Source organism: Pundamilia nyererei, unplaced genomic scaffold (assembly GCF_000239375.1).
Source record: "Pundamilia nyererei isolate P.nyererei 1_Seehausen unplaced genomic scaffold, PunNye1.0 scaffold00196, whole genome shotgun sequence".
Classification (NCBI taxonomy): Eukaryota; Metazoa; Chordata; class Actinopteri; order Cichliformes; family Cichlidae; genus Pundamilia; species Pundamilia nyererei.
Window position 1 is genome coordinate 174,825 of NW_005187597.1, and position 22,555 is coordinate 197,379.

Sequence of the window (22,555 nt, forward strand, 5' to 3'; positions counted from 1 at the left end):
TATGTTACGCTACTCTCACATATACTTACAGAATTTTACAACTGGTAGCTCTTTCAAAAAATGAATAAATAATGAAAGGAAAGGCAACAGAAGGGAGCAAAGTAACAGAAATACACTGGTTTTTTAATAATCCACCTGAGGTAAACTAAAAGGATTGGTACACATTTATTTGTACAGAACAATTTATTTTGCCGTTGTGAAATGAAAGAAGGACGTTTCATGACTTTAGTACAAACAATAACAGGTAAAGTAGGGTCTTTGGTCAGATACAGTATGTGACCAGCACCTTAGTGGTCACCGCCTCAGATGTTTCTTGTAACATTTAAAATCCTTCTCTAAGGACAATGATCAACTACACTCCATCAAGCCACTCTGAATGAAAGATTTATAAGTGCTGGTTTGGAGTTTGCCAGATGCATTGAAGGATTATTAGAGCATGAGGAAAAAATATGATCCGATGTGCCAAAAACTATTTGGGATGAACTCCAAGAACTCTGCCTGATGAGCACCAAGCACTGGTGTTCATTAAGCTCACTAATGCTATCCCTACAGTGAAGCATGGTTATAGCATCATAATGCTAAAAGAGCGTTCCTCACCATTAGGGACACGGAGACTGCTCAGAATTAAAAAGAATATGAACAAACCAAAACACAGTAACTGTTCATCTTTTAAGAGATCATACTCATGTGGATTTGACACAAGTCCGAATATACTTGAGTGGACTTGAAACCCACAGAATATCTATAGAAAAACCTTGAGATGGCATCCATTCTTTGTGATGAATCATGAAAGGTTTTTCCAAATAAAAGCTCTACTGGCTGCCAATGCACTGGATGAAGGGTTGGAATGCTTTTGCAAAGAAAGATTCTTGTTTTTAAAATGACAATTTCTCAAAAGCATGTTTTCGTTTGCTCATTGTCAGTTCTACATACTTCTAATGTTACGTTGCCAAAATGTAAGCAAACGTAGACAAAAAACGGGTCTCAAATTAGTACGTTAGCCCTGACCTCTAGCTGAACTTTCATTACGGATCCATGTTAGCATTTTTCACTTGTAAAATAGCAGAGAAGTCACACTATACAACTCTACTGGTTACTTAAATAAACTTAAAAAAAGAAAAGAAAAGAAAAAGAAATAAATCATCAACTCATACTTTTTCAGCAGCACTTAAACCTTTGAACTTGACTTACCAATTTCCTTAGAGAAATCATTTCATAAAATGACAGACTGATTAAAAAGAATCACCAGCACAAACAAAAAAAGCACACTTGTTACTATTTTCAGCATGTGGAACTGTAATACATGGGTAGTCGCAGCATCTGTCATATCACTGTATGTAATTTCGTCAACCACTGTAAAGACATAAAGGCTTAGCAGCGTGATTTATGGCTGGTCAGTTAGAGAAGATTCAAAGCTAAATTGGTTGTTATTACACTTTCCTCTCTCCCCTTTAGGCAGAACAGGACAACGGCCACCCCCTGCCAGCTTTCGCCAGCCTTCAAATCGAAGTTCTGGATGAAAACAACCAGGCACCCTACTTCCTGCAGCCTAGTTACCATGGCTACATCAGTGAGGCATCGCCAGTGGGAACCACCATAGCGACCAGCGCCAGCCTATCTGTACCACTGGCCATAATAGCACTGGATAATGATGTGGAGGAGGTATGATGAACATGTACAGAGCTGTGATTGATTACAAAAACAAAAACTAAATATTGTTGTTACTAATTAATCAAATTCTAACAGAGTGAAGAATGAAATGTTCTTGTAAAACCAGAACGACACAGCTGTTTTAAAATGGTTTGGATTTTTTAGTATGTGTAAAAACTCTTACAACATTTTGATCTGTTGAATCTACTTCTTTTATAGCTGGCACTCAATAAGACGCCTGTAGGTATCAGCTCGGTGCTTTCCTTCTATCTTGACCTTCAGAGTTCTGAGTGGTGTTAACAAGGACTGTGCTTCTAACAACAGACACATGACTCACTTATGTTAATGCTCATTGGTGTTGTGATGTTAAAGTTTACTATACTAGATGAAAACAGACCATTAGCCTTTTACTTCCTGTTGTATTAGAGATCATTTACCTCTGTAGGCCTGTCAAGCTCTTTGCTATCCTACTGATTTACTTGTTGTAAATAATACAACCGCTGAAAGGCACATCCTTGATAACAGGCAGACAAAAGGCCTGCTATCTAATTGCCTACTTTTCACACAGGGGATTGAAAATAACAGCTTAAGCTAGCAGATATTTTATTTTATTTTTACAATTTTGTTTTATCAGGTGCTAGCTTACATATTAAGCTAATATTGCTGATTGAAAACACTCTCTGTTCTTCGCTCTATCTCATGTTTTCAGCAACATTGTTAAATAACAAAAAAGAGAGGGAAACTGAGTGACAGGTTAGCCAGACATGATTAGCAGCTTACATAGGACCACAAAAGCACATATTTTAATAACTTACGACTAGAGTTGTATGTCTCGAGACCGGTCTTGGTCTCGAGACCGGTCTTGAGACCACTTTTACGTGGTCTTGGTCTTGTCTTGATCTCGACGGACTTTGGTCTCGGTCTTATCTTGGTCTCGCTGTCTCGGTCTTGCTGTCTCAGATCAACATAGTGGTCGGGAGATTTGGAGTCAACAGTATCCATGACACACAGTGTAACGTTCAATAATGTATCATGCGCAAAAGCTTTAGCTCTAAGAGTCGTGCTTAGAGAGTGCTTTGTAGTGAATCAGAATAGTCGACTACCATTGAGCGAGAGCCGCAGCTCCTCAATTAATTTCCTTTCACTGCTCAGCTGTCACACAGCGACACACAGTGGCTTAGCCATGCTCAAATCCCTCCACATTGTGGATTATAATCTTCAGTTTGATGTTACAATTTTATCTATATATAAAGTATAACTGAAACCAGTTACATATTTCCCATTCTTTAGACAGTTTTTGGAGGTGATCGCTGTTTTGTCAGATGACTTTGGGGCCAGTCAGTACCATCATGTCAGCCCTCAAAAGCACACAAAAGTTAGTCTTTTTTGTCCCGGTCTTGGTCTCGGTCTTGGTCTCGCCTCAACTTGGTCTCGGTCTTGGTCTCGTCTCGACTTGGTCTTGTCTTGGTCTCGATACCCTCTGGTCTTGGTCTTGGTCTTGTCTTGTCTCGATACCCTCTGGTCTTGGTCTTGTCTTGGTCTCGGATTAGGCGGTCTTGACTACAAGTCTACTTACAACTAATACATCTTTTTTCAGACAAAAGGAAAGGTGATTTAAGGGTCTTTGAATATGGGATGGTTGTTGGTACCAAACAGGCTGATCTGTATATTTTAGAAACTGTTAACTGACAATTCCCCACGCTACTATCTCTAGAGTTTACAGAGAATGTTCCAAAAAACAGTAAAAAATCCAGTGAGCAGCAGTTCTCTGAGCAAGTATACTTTGTTGATGCCAGAGATTAGAGGGGAATGGCCGGACTGCTTTAAGTTGATAGAAAAGCAACAAAAAATCAGGTAACCACTCTTTACAACCAAGGTCTGCAGAAGAGCATCTCTTGAACTTGAAGCAGAGGACCACTTCTGTCAGCTAAGAACAGGAAACTAAGGGTACAATTCATATGGGTGAATTCTAATCACCAAAATTGGAAAATGGAAGATTGGAAAAACATTGCCAGGTGTGCTGCAATGTTGAGATTGTAGGATTAGAATTTTGATTAAGCAACATTGTAGCATGTATCCATCCTGCCTTAGATCAGCAGTTCAGGAAAGATATGGGGGTATATAATGATGTGGTGGTATATTTTCATGGCACATCCCACTGTGCATCATTTAAATGCCACAGCCTACCTGAGGATTGTTACAGACCATGTCTAGCCCTTCATGACCCAGTGACCAATCTTGTGATGCCTGCTTCCAACAGTTTAACTCGTCATATCAAACAGCTCAACTTGGTGAATGGTTTTTTGAACATGGCAATGAGCTCGCCGTATTCAAATGGCCTTTACAGTCGTCGGATCTCAACCCAGTAGAGCACGAGAGAATGTGAATGATTCTAACATGTCAATATGCACTGAACTCTCAAAGAAATGTTTCCAGCACAAAGTAGTAAGGAAGTCCTAAAAGGAAAAATAGATTTTGGCACTGTACTAGCAAGTTGTACTAATAAAGTGTTGGTGAGTGTATATTACCTTCAGATGCCTTGCTGCTGGCGGGGCTATGTAGAACATATCGCAAAATCTAGATCTTGACAGGTCTACCAAAGCTATGACTAAACAATCAGGGCATGGGTCTATCTTCTGGTCAGCTGTTAGAAGCACTTTGTATCTCTTTACCTTACTAATATAAAATCCTGCTCTCATGTAAATAAACCAGCTCTTGCCTAGAAACAAAATTAAACCATCATGTAAACAAAGCTAGAAGCATGGTGACAGTATTTAATCATACCATACAGAAATGAGGGATTGGTCTATTCAAGTGTCCATTTTCGCCGCCCTCTTTCAAGCTCTGCCGAATCTCGACTTTGTGCCTTGCTTGCAGTGTGTGAAGTGCCCTATCTAATTTCCCTCTGAATCTGGATAGTAAAACCATTTCCCTCTTAAATTGCCTCTCGGTAATGTAAGATATTTACAGTGCTGCAACATTGTTATCGCCGATGCATTCCCAGGAGCTTAGTTTGTTTAAGATGTAGCATAGGCATTTTGACAAAAACAAGCTTTGGTTCGCTGCTTTCTAAAAGACCCCAACAGCTTGGAATGGGCTTAGAGAGGATAATGTGTGCATTTGTGTGTGTTCCCGGGACTGTGTATGTGTGTGTCAAGTGATATACATTGAGTTATTTTTAATATTGCTAACCCTGGCCTTTCCTCCAGCATTAAGCACCAACAATGATGATTAGTCCTAATTGCTTTTATGTGACATCCATCACTTTTATTTATATGTGTGCGCATACAAATGCAAGTATCTGTGTGCGCCTGTAACTGTGCTACTGTGTGTACGTGCATGCTTATTTATGACTCAATATCCACACCGGCTACATCGACAGCATTATCAGCTCCCCCCCACCCCACCCCACCCCACCCTACCCTGCTGAGCCAGCCTTATCTGGAATGAGAGCTCCCCTCTCTCTCTCTCTCTCCCTCATGCGCACATACACACACAAACAGACACACACACACACAGAAGAGATGACTGTGTAGGTAATGTCAGAGGAGGGCTTGGATGAGGATTGCCTCTCCATCACTGAGTATAGCACCCAGACACACACCGATTGAGCCCTCTTCTTAGAAATTGTTATGTCAAGAAAACACAAGGGATGTTTTTCATTCATATTCTTAACCATCTCTTGTCCAAGCACTTCTTTGTTCACAGCTGTTTTGCTTATGAAGCGTGTGGATTCACTGTGTTTTGCCACTGATATATTCAGCTTTGTAATGTTTAAATATAATTATTTCAGAGAAACACAGTTTGAAAGCTGGCTCTTGCCTACTTTTGCCCATCAATTATCATCTTGGCCAGAAACTCTGTGTATTTTTTTTTAACCAATCCAGTGTAGCCACTTCACTACAGGTTTGCATGTATAGTAATTAATGTAGATCATAGTGAGACATGAGGGAACGGTATCTGAGTGCAAGCGATCCCCCAGCAGAGGATTTAAGGGTAAAAACAAAAAGTTAAATGTTGTAATGTTGTTATGTCTCTCTTCAACAGACACGGGATCCGCAGCTTCAATTCTCACTGGACAGCTATTCTCATGTTTTCTCTGTATCTGCTACTGGAATCAAAAGATACCTCACTCTGGTGCAGCCTGTCGACAGAGAGACACAAGACTCCTACACATTCACGGTACTCTATGGGCTTGATGTCTGTGTGCACTACACAAAGTGTTTGCATGTGAGGGGAAAAGCGATAGATAAGTGTCTGAATGCATTTGAATAACTCCCCTTCAAAGTCAGATAAAAGCAGGGATCTTGGGAAAAACAAATAAAAAAACCTCACAAAAAGAAGTGAAAAATGGAAATAAAATGACACCAGAGGAATACGCAGAAAAATAAAAATATGCTTGGGTTTCTTAACCTATGCTTGAGCCTGAATTTAAGCCATTTTAGCAGTAAGGCGAGAGAAGCGAGATAAAGTGAGGAGTGGAGAAAATGCAGAGGATGTGAGTACAGGTGAAGCACACACACAAAAAAAGCAGATTAGAAAGAAGAGGGCAGAGGGTTACAGAGAACACAAACAACACACCGACTGTGGAGGGAGGCGTATAGAGAGGCCTGAAGTAAGAAAATCATGAGAAGGTGAAGGAAAAGGGCAAACATGGAAGGAATTTCTTCAACCTTCATATGTTTTTAAAAGTTGATTTGATTTTCTGTCCTAACAGTGCTTCTAAAAAATGAGTTTTAAATGACAGTATTAATTATTATACTGTCACTAGTAATTAATGCCTTTGTTGCTTACTGTAGAAATGAATGCAGCAAACAAGACTAATTACAGTGATTACAGTCCTTCTGTGTCCACATCTTTCCCTATTTTTTCTGTCTACCTGGTGCGTTTTCTTCATTTTCCCCTCCTTGTTTTTTTTTTTTTTTAATTTATCAGTGGAATCTAATCCAGCAGCGTCTTCATTGGTAGGGCGCATGTAAGCTGCCCAATGTCAAGCAGAGTATCAAAATGTATCTCAGTATATGATGTACTGCATTGTTACTTCACACAGCAGCTGTTATCTGACAAGCTCAGGCTGGTAACTCTGGCAGTGTGTGTTTGTGTGTGTGTGTGTGTGTGTGTGTGCACGTGTGGGACTGTATGCGGCTCCATGTGTCCTTGAGTGTGTATTCAGCAATTTGGGAGTTAAAGATGGAAAAAGCAGAAGGCCTGGTGTATTGATTTAAAGGCAGAGGTGTACAGTAATCATCATGAAAGCCTTGGAGGAGAAATTAAACTCAAGGCAGAGAGAGATATGAGAAATGGTGGGTGATTTTCATTTGAAGGAGTGAATCAGCTTCTTGGCAGATGAGCTTGTGGAGAAGATTGGTATCAGCGAAGAAACTTCTTTCCTGCCGATATTCGCTTTGAATGATTTCTAAAACATGGCTGAAATGCACATTTTCGCTTGAATTTTTCTGCTACTGACTCATTTATGGGCGAGTGGAGGGACATTGGGGAAAAAAAGATGAAACCAGGCACGGTCATAAACAAAATTTGTCATGGATGTGAAGCGCTTTAATTGACTTTTGAATGTTTTGAACATCTCAGAGCATGAACTAAAGGACAGGGGAGACTAAAAACATGCTTGTGACATTAAAGTTGATTTAAAAACAAACAACATACTTAACGTGATTAATTTTATCTAAGTTAATCGAGCTCCTAAGACTTGAACGACAATCAGTTTTCGACATTTCTCTCATGTCGAGTTGAGCTTTTTTCGTGTTTGTACCTATGAAGCCACAAAAACTGATGTTTTAAAGTGGCAGGGTGCAAAACACAATAATAAAGAACAGGCTCTACTTAGAGGAGCTCAGCAGTTTGCTTTCAGAAAAACATTACTGCTCACTTGATAGTAAGCAAAAGCCAGCCAGCTTCACCTTTATTGTACAGTATCCTTTCAGTCTTCTTTATACGAGGTTGACTAAGCATAACTCTCACTGTTAATGCTATTTCTTATTTATATGCATTTTTAAATAAATGTATGCATTATAAATGGCGATAGTTACCGGTAGTACTCTTGCGTGTAGGTTAAATCAGAGACAGCCAGCACTGATTAAAGAGTTTCCACAGTTTCCATTATTTTCCTTTCTGTACACAGATTTTGTAATTCTTTAATGTCCCTTCTTTTGGTAAACACTGTGAAGCATCTTGTAACTACACTCTCTTTATTGGGTACATCTCTTTGCTTGTTAATGCATATTTCTAATCAGACAGCATCCGAATGGAATAGAATAGAAATGAAAATTGAGTATTTTGCAAACTTCTGTTAAATGCTAAATTTTGAAGCACAGTGTCTACAGCAGAAGAAGACCACTCCAGGTGTCACTCCTTTCAGTTAGGGACACTTAGGGAAACTGAGGCTACAACTCATCCAACTTGGCTGAGGGTATATGGCATAAACAGCATGGATCCATCCTGCCTTGTATCAACGGTTCACGCTGGTGGGGGCGGTGTAGTAGTGTGGGAGATATATATTTTTTCCCCAGCAGAATTTTGGACCCAATAGCACCAACTGAGCGTAGTTTAAACACCTGAGTTTCGTTGCTGATCACGTCCATCCCTCTATGACCACAGTGTACCAATTTTTTAACGTATATTCTGTGTCACAAAGCTCAGATGATTTCAAACTGGTTTCTTGAACATGATAATGAGTTCACTGTGCCCTCCACAGTCACCCGTTTTCAATGCAATAGAGCACCTTTGGGTTGTGGTGGAACCCAAAGATCTGGAGCAACCGTGTGATGCTATCACCTCAATGACCAAAGTCTATGCTTAATATTTCCAACACCTTGGTGATTCTGTGCAATGAATTGTACTTAAGACAAAAAAGGGGGTCCAACTCAGTATTTCAAGATAAAACTAATGAAGTAACGTCATTTAAAAATAACGTTATTATTATTCTTGTTATCAAAAGAATCCTACACCTTAATTTTTTTTAAGAGAAATACAAAGTTAAGGAAACTCAAGATGTCAAGCACAGATTCAGTGCATAGTCCACCCGCCTTCTTATCAGCAGGCCTCTCAAAATCAAGACTGTGTTTTTTTTAAAAGAAAGAACACTCTGGCTCTTTGCTTTGTTAACTGTTTCTTTTTCTGCCTTTGTCTCAGCTTGTAGCATCAGACGGTGTCCAGGAGAGCACTGCAGTTACCGTGGCCATAACAGTGTTGGATGCTAATGACAACACTCCAACCTTTCCTAACGTTTCCTATAATGTGAACCTGTTTATCGACATGATGCCTGGAGAAGCCGTGTTACAGGTACACACTGTCAAACACATACAGGTTAATAACACATCTAGTCTGTGGCAGCTTTAGCAGCATGATTCGTTAAAGCTTTTCTTGGAGCATGTTGTGAGTGTTTGGACGTGAATCACATTTGTGTGTGTGTGTGTGTGTGTGTGTGTGTGTGTGTGTGTGTGTGTGTGTGTGTGTGTGTGTGTGTGTGTGTGTGTGTGTGGGTGTGTATGCGTCTTTTCCCAGCTGTCAGCATTTGACTCTGATGCAGGTCAAAACGGTCTCATCACGTATCGGATTTTGGCTGGTCACCAAGGACACTTTGTCATAGGCAACAGGTAAATTGATGAGTGGCATTGTTTTTGTTTTATTTACTTTTTAGCATTGAGGGAATATGCTTCTTTGCTATTTTGTTGCAATTTTAAAGACTGAAATCTCTAGCAGTAACCATTAATCGCTCAGCTAAACATAAAGGCTCTAAAAAGGTGAAACCGCTCGCCCGCACCAATCTATGCGGAAATAAAAAAAATATGTATAGGCCTAACAATGACAATGAGTCACTTGGGATTTATTGTGGCCTTAAGGTTGCCAGCAAACCAACACAGCATTGCAGTGGATAGAACTCCTGCTTAAGATGTTGCTTGGTATAAGTGCTTTAGACATTGGATCGAGAATACAAATAAATGTAGTAGTTAAATTGTCAGGCTTTTGCAAACTATGCATGTTAGAAATAATAGCATAATGGAAGTTATGTTGGTGATTTTCTTGAATAGCTCAGGTAAAGTTAGAAAATCCACTATGAAAGTGTGATAAGTATTTATAATCAGATAAATGTAACTATTTCCACAGCAGTGGGATCATCACTGTGGCACCAGGCGTGCAGCTAAGTGTTGGGCAGAGCTATGCGTTGACCGTAGAAGCCATGGACAACGGGCCTGAACCCCACCGAAGGTAGGGGTTTCTCACTTTGTGATTCGCCGGGTATTTTCTTTCTGTCTGGTGATGAAACTCAAAAGGTCATCAGATTTCTTGAGCGTCCACACTCATCGTCAGACACGGCACATCTCTGTCTGTCGCTTCCCACTTTGTTACCCCTCTCCTGTCACTTTTTCTGTTCGCCATTTTCAGACAAGTTGTTTTCATTCTTAGAAATATATATATCTTAAATTATAGTTTTAAATCGGAATAGAGCTGAAAAGGAGTCTGAAACAAGAAAATGGATAGTGTGAGTGTGAGGGGGGGGAAGAAACAATGCAGAATAAAAGGGTGCCTCAAGACACCCTCTTCTTGAGAGCAGAGAGAAAATTATACTGTCTCTGACTCCAAAAAGGAACGATTTTAACAAATACTGACATACGTGGCATCTGAAATACCACAGAAAGAGGTAGAAAGCAAATGTAGTGCACTATGGTCTGTTGCCTTCGAGGGGTACGGACAGACTTGGGAACACGGCTTTTTAAATATTTTCTTCTATCCTGTTTCCTGCTCTGCATCTCTACATCATTAATTGAATCAGTAAGGACCATAACTTTAAGCAAATCACAATTCCCTGCCGTTCTCCAACCAGCTTTATTAAATGGAAAAGGCAGCTGCTCCTAATACATTTTAAACTCTTTGTAAGTATTGATTTGCGTAGCTATAGTCTGGCAGAGATGTGAAATTTTAGTTTCAAGCAGTTACCGTACAATATTTGAGAACAGAAGCAAATCCAACCATTGAACCACTCACCCACTGGAACACACATTGATGTAGCAGCTGCACTCTCGGAGAGTTTGATTTTTTTGAGTGTTTTGTGCCGCTCCATGCTGCAACTTGACGCAAGAAACAAAAGAGACTCACTGGGAGCAAGCCATGAGCTTTTGTGTATAACAGTTACGCTTAGACTTTTTGATGTACGTCATCCTTCTTTTTGTGTTCCACTTAGTTTTGTTTTTTTGTTTGTTTTCTTGTCTTGTTGTATATCATCAGATAGAGGAACACCATAAAGAAGACTGCACAAAAGCATCAGAGTAATTGGCATCAATGAAAACAAAAGTCACACTCGCTGATCTACATCACCACACAGCTTTCTGATACTCGATGGGTGTTGTTCTTTGTATTCTGCACTTGGGAATAGCGCAGCAAAAGGACAAATTAACACTGTGTGTCCTTGTAGAAAGGACAAACAAGCCGAGTCCCTGCTCTACAAATGAGAAGCACAGAACAAAAGCAACACTTGGGTGCAAACATGGGGAAACATTTAATCAAGACTCTTTTTTTTTTCCTTTACACACCGCTTGAGGAAAAAGAACAGGGCAATACCCAGGTGATTATCACTTGTTAGGCAGGCTGCTATAACAGGAAGTCAGTCTTTTTAAATTGATGTAAGATGAGCAGGTCAGTGGGAGATATATCTGAATTTCTGATTATAAAATACATTTGAGGATGTGATTGAATACTTGGACATTTAATTTGAACTGTCAGTGGGCACAGGTGGAGACTTCTGCTCTCTTTAGAAACCTGACAAAAATGCACCTGTATTCAATCAGCTCCCCTGAGACGTGGTTAAAATGCTGGAAGGTGTAAAATGAACATTTTTGCATATGGTAAGGTCTGTGTATCAGCAGTGTGCAGCATCAGTAGTGTAGTGTCACTCCAAATAAAGTATCTGCACCTAAATTTCATTCAGATATTCCCACAGCTCTGACAGAATAACGCACTGTGCTCATGCACTATTATGTATGCAAACGTATGTGCTGGTGCTTGGGCAAGATTTGAGAATACAGTGCAGCTCAGCTCACTTATGATGTATAAGGTAAGAGCTTCATTAATAAATAAATAATGTATTTTGATAGTTGACATTTTGATTAGAGGTAATATTGTACATGTAGTTTGGGAAATGAACACTCAAATGCAAATATAATATTAAACTGTAGCTTGTGAATTTTTAACTGAAGATTTCAACTGTTGTGACTATGGGAAACCTGCATCTCAGACAGATCAATTGATAAATTTCATATAAATGGCAAAAAATGTATTGTGCCACATGTTTAAATACACACAGTTCTCTCATTTTGTCTCACACTGAAGGTACAGTATCTAATAAACTCTGAAGAAAGACTTCCAAAACAGTTGGAAGCAAGAAATTAACTTTAGCTCGCGTCTTATTAGCCTGACCTGTCACAGACATGTTACATAATTGTAACGCAACCTTTGCTTGGTTTTAGCGTAAAGGAATTATTTAAGAATACATTCCTAAATTGCAGTTGGCCGTTTTGTGATTTTGGTTGCTATGCATTGGAGAAATTGCGCTGATTGGATGAAGTAACTTAATTTTTACTTAGACAATAAATCATAGAGGTTACTGCCATAACACTTATTCACAATGTTAAATTTACCAGACAGAAACATCAGAAATATCCAGACCATATGGGTTACCTCTGGATATCAGACACTGTTGTGCCCTTGAGCTTTGTGTTTTACTATTAACGTCAAACAGTAGTTACATTTCTGATTGCATTTTGGGAAGCTAATGTAAATGTAAATAATTTAAAAAATAAAACGCGCAATGCCTTTCATCTCAAGCTTCCAAAGTTCAGGTACTTTATAAAGCATTAAAATTTTTTGCATTTTCTGACCTGCTTACTGCCCTCACATTTACTCTGAATTAACCTACCAACTCTAATACATTAATTCAGCAAGACTGATAGTATCTAATGTGTAGAGCAAGAATAATGTATGGCTTGCATGCCACATTGCTTTTCTGGAGCAATATTTCTCAGTCATTCCAAAACTAGAATCCTTTTTTATCCTTCTAGCCATGAAGCTGCCAAATCAATATAGAATGTGAACTTCTGCAGATTGAGGTGGTTCCAGTGATTGGCATGGAGATTGTCCCCAAATTTCCCCAGACCCCCGTTTATCTCAGCTGAAAATGTAACCTGACAAATCAATATCTCTCTGTGCTACAGATTTGTTAAAACTATAAATCTGGACTCAGAATGAGCTGTGTCCTCATTATGATGGCAGCTAACAAAAACAAAAGAGAGCATTTTTTAAAGTATCGCGTTAGGCGTCTGGAACTTTTAATAATGAAATAAATCACCACAAGAGAGAGAGAAGATAACACAGATGAAGATGTTAGATAAAAAGTGAATTTGCAAAAAAGAGATAATTTTTACTGTACCTTACGTGTCATGTAGTGAATTATGAAAGGGAGCACAAGTGATGTGACTTATCAACTACAGCTAGCAAGCTTAGTTAACAAGGTGCATTGACTGTATATGTGCATCACCCAGACATCAATATTTGCTAATTAGTGCTAAGTAAGATGAAAAAAAGAATACTAAAAATTCACTCACTGAAACTGGAGCAGAGACCTTTGAATGTGATGTGTATGCGGTTTTTTACATTTAGCTGATAAATTAATTCGCATCAAAAGGCACCAATGCCATATACACAATCAAAAGGTCCAGTTCAGTAATTTTAATTAGCTGAGGTGAAAAAAGCCAACAGCTATAACCACCAGTATTAATTGCCTTTTAGTCAAAGATTATCCTTGGCTTTTAGCAATTCAGTCAGGTAAGCATTTAAAAATTCAGCCCCATGCAGTTAGCATGAAAAGGGAGGTCAAGACTATATCTACCAGGCTGCAATGTTTTTTAATGCTCTTAACTTTTCTATGGAGACGTTTGAAGACAGCTTTAAGAAACAAGAGTTTTTGACACTTCTGCTTCAAGGTTTTCCAGCTCTGGAGGTTACCTGTTTAAGTCAAGATTAATACTATACTAGGACATACACCAAGAAGATCGTCAGTTTCAGATCATCAAACAATTTTCATGTTAGACAAAGATAACCAGAGAAAATATGAAATGCACTTCATTAATTAAAAAAAAAAGATTATCCAAACCTGCCTAACCTAATAACTGGAACTACAATCAAGCCATATGCAATAACTGCTAATGAGTCTCTCACATCACTGGATCACAGGAATTGTAGCCCAGTCTTCTTTGCCGAATTATTTTAATTCAACCACATTGGATGATTTTCATGAAAGGCCTGTTTAAGGTCAGCATCTCAATCTGATTTAAGTCTGGGCATTGACTAGGGCACTCCAAAAACTTTCAATTTTTGAGAGCAGAATTCACAATTCCATCAATTCCAACAAGTTATCCAGGGCCTGAATCTGCAAAGCAGCCTGTTTGTTCTGTAGATATCATTCTGGGGTCTTTTGTGACCTCCTGAGTGGGTTGTTAATGTGATTTGAGGGAATTTTTAAGGTAGGTTCATCACTGTTCCAAGTTTTCTCCGTTTGTAGATAATGGCACGCCTTTGGGTTATCCCCTTCTAGAATGATAGATGTCAATGACTTTGTTTATCAGCTGTTTATCAGCTTGGGGTTACTTTTTTACAAAGAGTCAGGTAGGTTTCCATAATTTGTCAGTATTTATAAATAAAATGATTTAAAAACAACATTTTGTATTTACTCGGGTTGTCTTTTTCTAATATTGAAATTAGTTTGATGATCTGAAATTCATCATCATGGTACTGTATAGGTGCAAACATGAATGCATTGGGTATTGAAGCTTTGGAAAACTTTGAGTCTTAATTACATTTCATGTGCCACACATTCTCATTGAGCAGTGGAAAGGGTTAGGGAGAGGTTTGTGGTTTGTATTGCTGGCTTGCATTGAAAATAACAAGTAGTCAGTCCATTCTACATTGTCTACAGGAACCTGATGCTAATTTGATCATACTTGTGAACAAATGTGTTGAGGGTAGCCTAAATGTTAAACAGGAGTCCCTGTTTTTGCTTAGAACTGCCATTTAATGCCAAAAACATTAAATATATAGCTTCATTGAATAATGATTTGTTGGACAACCAAACTTTAAAAGTCTAAACAGGTTATTTGTGTTTCCCATCGATCTGAATGGTGACTCGAAGCTGAAGCGAGGTCAGTCGCTTATAAATTTGTGTGCCGACCATTGTTCTTGAGATTAAGCATCTGCCTTCTCTTTTAATTTGTGTCAAAGAACATCAGGTAGGTGATTAAAAGAACAGATTGTGGTTTTGTGTTTGTGTGCCTGCAAGGAGAAGCATTCATATACAACCATATCTGTGACCGAATTCTAGGATGTTAAACTTGAAGGCGAAATAAGTCTCAGTTACAGTATAAACCATGTCTGAATCATCTGCAGTCAATCGGTTTTCATCAATAATGCCTGAATTGTGCTAATAAAATGCTGGCTCTCAGTCTCTCTGGTGGCTTACATTTTCCAGCCTTCATGTAGTTCTTTATTTATTTATAGTTGTGAGTGTAAACAGATTTTGTGGGCTATTGTTTAGACCTGGGTTTCTTTGGCGTTTTCAATCGATGATCCAGTTTGAGTGGAGTTAATCTCTCGCTTCTCCCCTTGCTGAAACTCAGCACTCTCACCAAGTAGAAACACAAGCTAAATCCCTGCAGTTTCTTTTTCTCTTAAATTCATGATCGGTCGAGCTTGATGTTAAAAGCAGGAAATGGGTGTAATAAAGCTTTTCAAACCTGTTAATGTAGGGTTAGTATTTAAGACTGTAATTTATGAGAGTGGTGGCACTTGTTTTTGCAATTTAATCCAAACAATCTTCCGTCTGCCGCTGTGGGCCACAACACTAATAAGAAATTAATTCTAATAAAATAAAATGCGCAAAGCTTACTGACCCACTGATGGTTTGGTCAGTGCTAGCTCACGCAGTGCAGATGAAAACTATCCATTCTTAAATGGACTTCAAATAGCCGTGGTGATTTTATATAATGACCTGTGTTTGCAATAAGATGCTTTGACTATTTGCATTAGATGGCTGTCGATGTACTAAAACTTATAACACCTTGTTTAAACATTATCGTGCTTCATGCAAGTGTTTAAACAACCTACTACTTTACATTCGTCTTCAGCAAATCTGGACATACAGTAAACTAATTTCTAATGAAACCATGAAAAAACGATACAAATAAAACAGAAAAGTACATCTCACATTGTTATTTTATGGGTGATGGGTAATATATAAGAAGAAAGGAATTTTGTCCCTGCACTGCAGTCATTACTATAGTCTCCCTAAGCTCTTGCGGATCTGAATATCTTAAGAATCACTGCAAAATCAACTAAATTATCTATAATCGTGTAGCACATCCCAGTGAGTACTGAAATACCAAAAGAATACAACAGGCTGTTTATAATGCCATAAATAAGCAGTCAATTTTAGGTCATTACAGTGACATGTTGATTTGGAATAAGTGTTATGCTGATTAAGCAAAAAAAAAGTGTGACTACATTTTACAAAATAAAGCTGTCAGACCTTAAATCTACATTTTATCACCATTTTTCATTTCTTAGACTTGTTTCTGGGAAATTTTTCTATTTTTGCTTTTAAAAACATTATTCAGGCATTATAATTTCATCATCCATTTTAATCACATTTCCACATTTAGTTTATTTAATACTGTTTACTGAATGTGTGGCTTAATTGAATTCATTTCCATCTGCTTTTTTTGGTATGTAGAATGATATAGATTCTTATATTATAGTTTTATGTCTTTTAATGCAGGGTTAGTTGAAGTTTAGTTAGGTTTAATTGAATTGGTTTACATTAGGGATGCAAAGACTGCAATTTTCGTGCCTGGTTCTGAATTCCGAGTTTTTGCTGATATAAATTTTCACCTATTTTGGTTTTCTTTCTAAGAGCATTAACTGACGGCATGAATAAACAAACTTAAAATTATTATTATTATTATTATTATTATTATTATTATTACTTTCAGTGGAATAGTGGTATTTTCATGCAAAAATTATTAAACATTATCATTTTCTTCAAACTGAGGTAAATTACAGGATTTTCTCTCAAACTGAAAATTAAGTGGTTTGGTGGTGGAAAGAGCTCCAAATAATTAAGTAAAAATTGCTGCACACCCACCTTATCTTGGCTGTATTTGGCTTGTGGTTGGTTAAAGTGAGTTCTGCATACACTTTAGCTATAGCCACTTTCCCTTTGGTAGCTTCATTAAAATACCCATGTTTAGCTAAATTTAAGTGCTTTTACAGACATGGTTTACTTTGGTGAACTCTGTGTCTTCATAGGTAAAGTCTGTGTCTTTGCCTATGTTGCTGTTTGCATGTTTTGCATGCATGAAACAGACTGTGAAGTGGACGAGCTGGTCACCAATCAGATCCAAGCATGCTAGAAAGCAGCTGGTCAATACATGGTTTTAGCTACTGTGACATCACCTATTAGTTTCTGAAGTCTCATTTTAAAACACCTCCAGTTTAGCATTTCAGCCGTTGCCTTCTAAGTTGCCAAAGAAACAGATGTGACCAAGAAGAATGAGTCTCATTAACTAATGACTTGTGATTTTGTGACATTTTACAAGATTTACAAAACAGAGTAAATCTTTTTATTCAGTATGAACAAAAATGAATAACTCAGCCCATAAAATCAACTGGAAAATGTTTAAAGAGGTCAAGACAGGAAGATAGACTTCTGCAGGACAACCATAGCTATCACCATTTGGTAGCCTTCAGGTGGAAAGCTGGTTTTTAGGCATTTCTGCATTCTACCCTGGAAGTTGTGTCTATCAGCACTGCCAGAAATACAATTTTTCATGTAGCTATAGCCAACATGCATGTAATAGCTGATTTACATTAGTCCTAATAGGCTGCTTCTTTTATAACATCATGCTACAGGGAGAAAGAAATAAACAAATGCCAATGTTAGCCACACTAAACTGATGCTAGCACCAAGTATACATGAATCCATCTGTTGCTTGGGGGACGTTGCTACTTGGTCTCTGTTGAAGAACACCTGGTGTACTTTTCTCATAGCACATTTCAGAATTAGCGTTAGCCATAGCAGCACTAGTTAGGAAAAAAACAGCAGCATGTTAGGCAGCTGGCTATATTTGGATTTAACTGAAGCAGCTACTCATGATTTGTTTGAAGGTGTGCCAAACTAGCAATTAGGCAATATGCTATTGTATTACATACTGAGACAAATAAGTACCAGAGCAAAAGCCTACAAGTCATGGATTCTGCAACTGTTGGATAGAAATTCTCACTTTTTGGCCTTTGTAAATTTGCTAGTAGTTTATATGCATTGAAAGCCTTGCAAACTAAAGCTAAAGGAGAGGTTAAAATACCTGAAGGACAAACTTCTGCACAGCATATTATACTTTATAATACTTGATAATAAAGGGCACAATAAAGAATTGTACAAAACAGCCTCTACAGTGAACACTGTGTAACTGTGTGTGTGTGTGTGTGTGTGCGTGCGTGCGTAGTGTAGAAATACTTTTATTATAATTAAAGAAGTCTTTTCTCCTAATGTAACATCACCCATGTTCTTTATAAGTGAATCATTGAAACATTCACTCGGGTTTGAACAAGTCGCAATAGAAACCTCAAACACTGCATTAGAGACCTTGTAATAAAGTACTATCCAGTTTCTTTGTCACTTACACTGTTGACTTCATGCTCTTATTGATCAAACTCGGCATGAAGTGCAAAGAAACAAACACTGGCCAGCCACTCTTAACTTAAATAATGGGCCATTCACCTTCCCTGACACTGCTTTCCCCTTAGTATCCTCTAGCTTTCCCTCCTAACATTCCTCTGCTATTTCTTTTCCCGTTATAGGATGCTTCTCTTCACACTCGCTGTCTGTCTTAGTCGCCTAACCCCCTTTCTTTTCTTTGCCTTTTCACCCTCTCTTTTTCTCTTTCTCCCTTTAGGTCATCCATTACTACGGTCTACATTGAAGTTTTGCCACCAAACAACCAGAGCCCTCCTCGTTTTCCGCGGCAACAATACAACTTGGAGATCAGTGAAGCTATGAGGACTGGGGCTACACTTCTTAATCTGCAGGTACATGCTGTCATGCCAATTATTACACAGTCACAGTACTTATTGGGCTTTTAGGATAGTGTTTAATTTACATTCAGATGCCGTGGTGCATTAGTGCTTTCCAAAGTACTAGAACTGACTGATGTATATTACATACCTAAGATGAGAAAGCACATATGTTTATGTTGGTGCCTGTCTCTGTTTACTTTTAAGGCAGTGGATCGGGAGAGGGACCCCATAACCTACAAAATCCAAAGCGGAGACATCCAGGAACATTTTGCACTACAACAAAAGTAAGTAGGCCCACAATTCCAGTTCAGCATGGGTTCAGGTCTTTACTCTCTATGTAGAAATAAAAGTTCTAGCTTGTGCTGAAGTTAATTTTGACAACATTTGAATGCATATTATAAAATAAATGTTCAAAAATGTCATAGTATGTGACAAAGTGTGCTGTCAGTATTGCATGTAGGTGCGTGATAGCTGTATCGATAGACACACTATTGAGGTTTCTCAGGAGATGTCGTGCACATGGTCACTGTTTGACTAGATTTGATACAAGAACTGGTTCCTAGGGTCAAACGTCTGTTCCCTTAACCTTTAGCAGTTGTTCTCGCAATGGATTTGGTTGCTAGTACATTACATATAGTTATTCTTGTTTTTTTTACAAACACTAACTCAGAGACCAATAGCAGTACAACTTGAAAAAGTGTAACATTGCAATCTCAAGAAATTGTTTCTAACTGGTTGGAAAATGCACATTTTCCCTAGTGAAAAGTGGTTGCCAGATGGTCACAGACCAGCCTCTCGGCCTCTGTGATTGGGTCACTTGATCTTATGAATGTCACACAACCAGTATTACTGACTAGTCAACATAACATGGTTAGTGGTCACATTTCTAACACACCTTGTTTGACATTTTCAATCTAACGTAGAAGTAAATGCAAAACCCACATCATCGAGATTTTCTTGACCTATTTCTTTACATCAAGACTTTAAGTTAAGTAAACAAAGAAAATAAATGTGAATCAAGGCTGTAATCATAATATCCATTAGAGGGGAAACATGGCCCCAATATTCAAATGCAGTCCAAATTTCTACCAATGTATTCATATAAAATGTATATTTGTTCATTTTAAGAGTTTTTCTGGGACAGGTAACCACATACTACTATTTCTGTACACTGCAGTTGTGGCTTGTCCATGTGGTGTTTTGATACTCAAGCAGAAGCCTTTGTTGAACAGGTGTGTCTAGATAATCAGCAGCAGTGCAGATTTACAGTACCACAGTAAAAATTTATTGTTTCCCTTGTAACTTCTTTTAAAAGTGAAATGCTTGTAAGCTAATCAACAGCTGGCAATATGATCCACTCACAAAACTCTAACTCAGCTCCAAGCGTTTCTTTAAACCACGTTACTCAACATCTGAACATCTGCACCACAAATGCTCTACATATATAAACTGACTTGACTTTTTGAAATTAAAAGAAGCTTTTCCCCTCCTCACACTACTCTGACATATTTTATTTTTCTTTTTTGCCCCTTTGCCCCAAATGTGAAAATGAGGCATTAAATTCCCAGAACAGAAAGGCCTTGGCTGTGTGTCAATTCCATCAGATCACAGTGTACACAGCCAATATAAAAACATAATGCATGTACAAACAGATTATTTAAACTCCGTGCCTCATGGAATATTCCTTGATGCTTATAACTTTCACATTAATTAATGCAAACTTTGAATTAAAACAAAAAATTAATTAAATATAACTCTAATCTCTATCTCTGAGAATTTGTCTGTATTCCGATTAACCCAAATTCATAAAACTGTATACGAATCAATTTGCTCGTAATCAGTAATGTAATGAGGGAATATGCTTCCTTATAAAAATTGGTCATACAGGTCTTGGACGTCACCACGGCTCTTGCAAAGACACACACATACACTCACACAAGCGCACATTCACCACATTCAAAGACACGCAGACTCTGATGGCTTTTGTTGTATTTATTCATTTATTTCTCATTATAAATGCATTTCTGAAGCTGGGGGTAAGATCCTGTCTAAATTTCTGGAGGGTTGTATTGTGAAAGAACAACCCCAGCTGGTGCAGAATTATACAGATTGGGGGGATGTGGGTGAGAATGAGTGGTTGGAAAAGAAGATAAGAGAAGAGGGCATGGAGGGGAAAATGAAGAGCAAAATGTTAGTATTAGAAATCACCAGGAAGAGAGACATGAGGAATTAAAATCACAAAATAAGTGTGAGGAAAGGAGCTGACTGCTTAGAAGATTTTCACAGTACAAATTAAAATTAAGCAAAGACTTCATTTCTGCATTCTGGGGATATTTGGTGGGTTGTTTCTGACATGGTAAAATCTTCCAATGAATGCCAGATATTTCAGTGTCTCAGCTCTGTTTTCATTATTATGGCTCCATGGGAGGAAGCGTCCAGTTGTTCTTTTTCCACTGTGCAAGTATAATATAACATATAACTTATGGTGGCGTGGGAGGGAGTGATTTTTTTTTTAACTTTTCATTTGTTTTGTGTGATTTTAGGAGTGCAGCTTAAGTGCACTTTACAAGGATAACCAAACAGGAGCCAGATGAAGAAAAAACCCCTCTGTATAGCAGAAATGTGCATACGCGTTCATTTTGTCTGATTTATAAAGCCTCATTTGTAAATCTGAATCATCAAGAACAAGTCTGATTTTCACTCTGTGCTTTAGCTGTGGATGGATATAGGCACTCCTACATATATATTTTAGGATTTGTCCATCCATTTTCACTGGGGATTGGAGCCTTTTTGCCCTACCTCAAGAGGCAGGGTATACCCTGGACATCAAACCTATGGCCAATTTACAATCACCAACTAATGCAGGTACACAAGGAAAACAGTGATTGGAAACCATGGATTTTGAAATAGTTGCTTCAAAGACAGGGACCAGATCTGAGAGCATTTGCAGGCAGTTGCAATATTCAGAGCATCTTTGGTGCAGTGATTCACTGTGATAAAATGGTGAAAACTGCAAATCTGTTGCTGTCTACACAGAAAATCACATTAAACCAGAGATCGAGGGTTGCTCAAAGTCTGGCAAATAGTTGGTTGCAAGGAGGTTGCCGTCCTATTTTTACTTTTAATAATACTATTACTGATACTACTGATAATAATAATTAATTTGAAAACATATCTAGGCTTTAGGTTTGAAGTGTATGCAAGGTCTTTATGGAATTTATATACACTGGAGATTTCTGAAGAAAATGCGTTGTTCAAATGAAAAAACTAGACTGTGTGTGAGCGAACCTACACATTTAAACATGGACTGCTTTTTATTAGAAAAAAAGCTCTACATCTTTTTCTCCGTGGGCAACTCTTCTGCGCACACAGACACACAACTTTTCCCGTGCATCAGCACATGCACACATCCTGATACACACGACAGTTCAGATGGTTTCTAACACATTTAAGAGGTTCAAATTAAAAACACTTCAGTCATTATCTAAATCGTTACTGGAAAATAAAAAAAAAAGTAAACCAAGGCTAAAATCAAACATTTTCCTGGTTTTGATTGATCAGAATATTCAGACAAGTTGCACAGAAACAGATGATCTGATCATTTTTACTCAGACATAAAAATTCAAGATGCTGGTCTTTCACCTTTCTAGTTTTGTGTTAATTCATGATAACAAAACAGGTCAAGTCATCACCCTTGACCAGTTAAGTGAGTAGGAGGCACACTCTGCATTACTTAAATACCCATATTCACAGAAAAAATACACTTGTG

General features: G+C 38.1%; 1 protein-coding gene across 1 annotated transcript in view; it reads left to right on the forward strand.

The window, feature by feature from the left end:
- LOC102200715 (protocadherin-15-like) overlaps positions 1-22,555 on the forward strand; it is a 219,770-nt gene that overhangs the window by 84,045 nt on the left and 113,170 nt on the right. Inside the window, exons 12-18 of the mRNA XM_005747367.1 lie at positions 1,456-1,662; positions 5,698-5,832; positions 8,800-8,949; positions 9,172-9,263; positions 9,775-9,876; positions 18,666-18,798; positions 18,991-19,070. Of these exons, the coding sequence (XP_005747424.1) occupies positions 1,456-1,662; positions 5,698-5,832; positions 8,800-8,949; positions 9,172-9,263; positions 9,775-9,876; positions 18,666-18,798; positions 18,991-19,070 (899 nt within the window). The remainder of the gene's footprint in view (positions 1-1,455; positions 1,663-5,697; positions 5,833-8,799; positions 8,950-9,171; positions 9,264-9,774; positions 9,877-18,665; positions 18,799-18,990; positions 19,071-22,555) is intronic.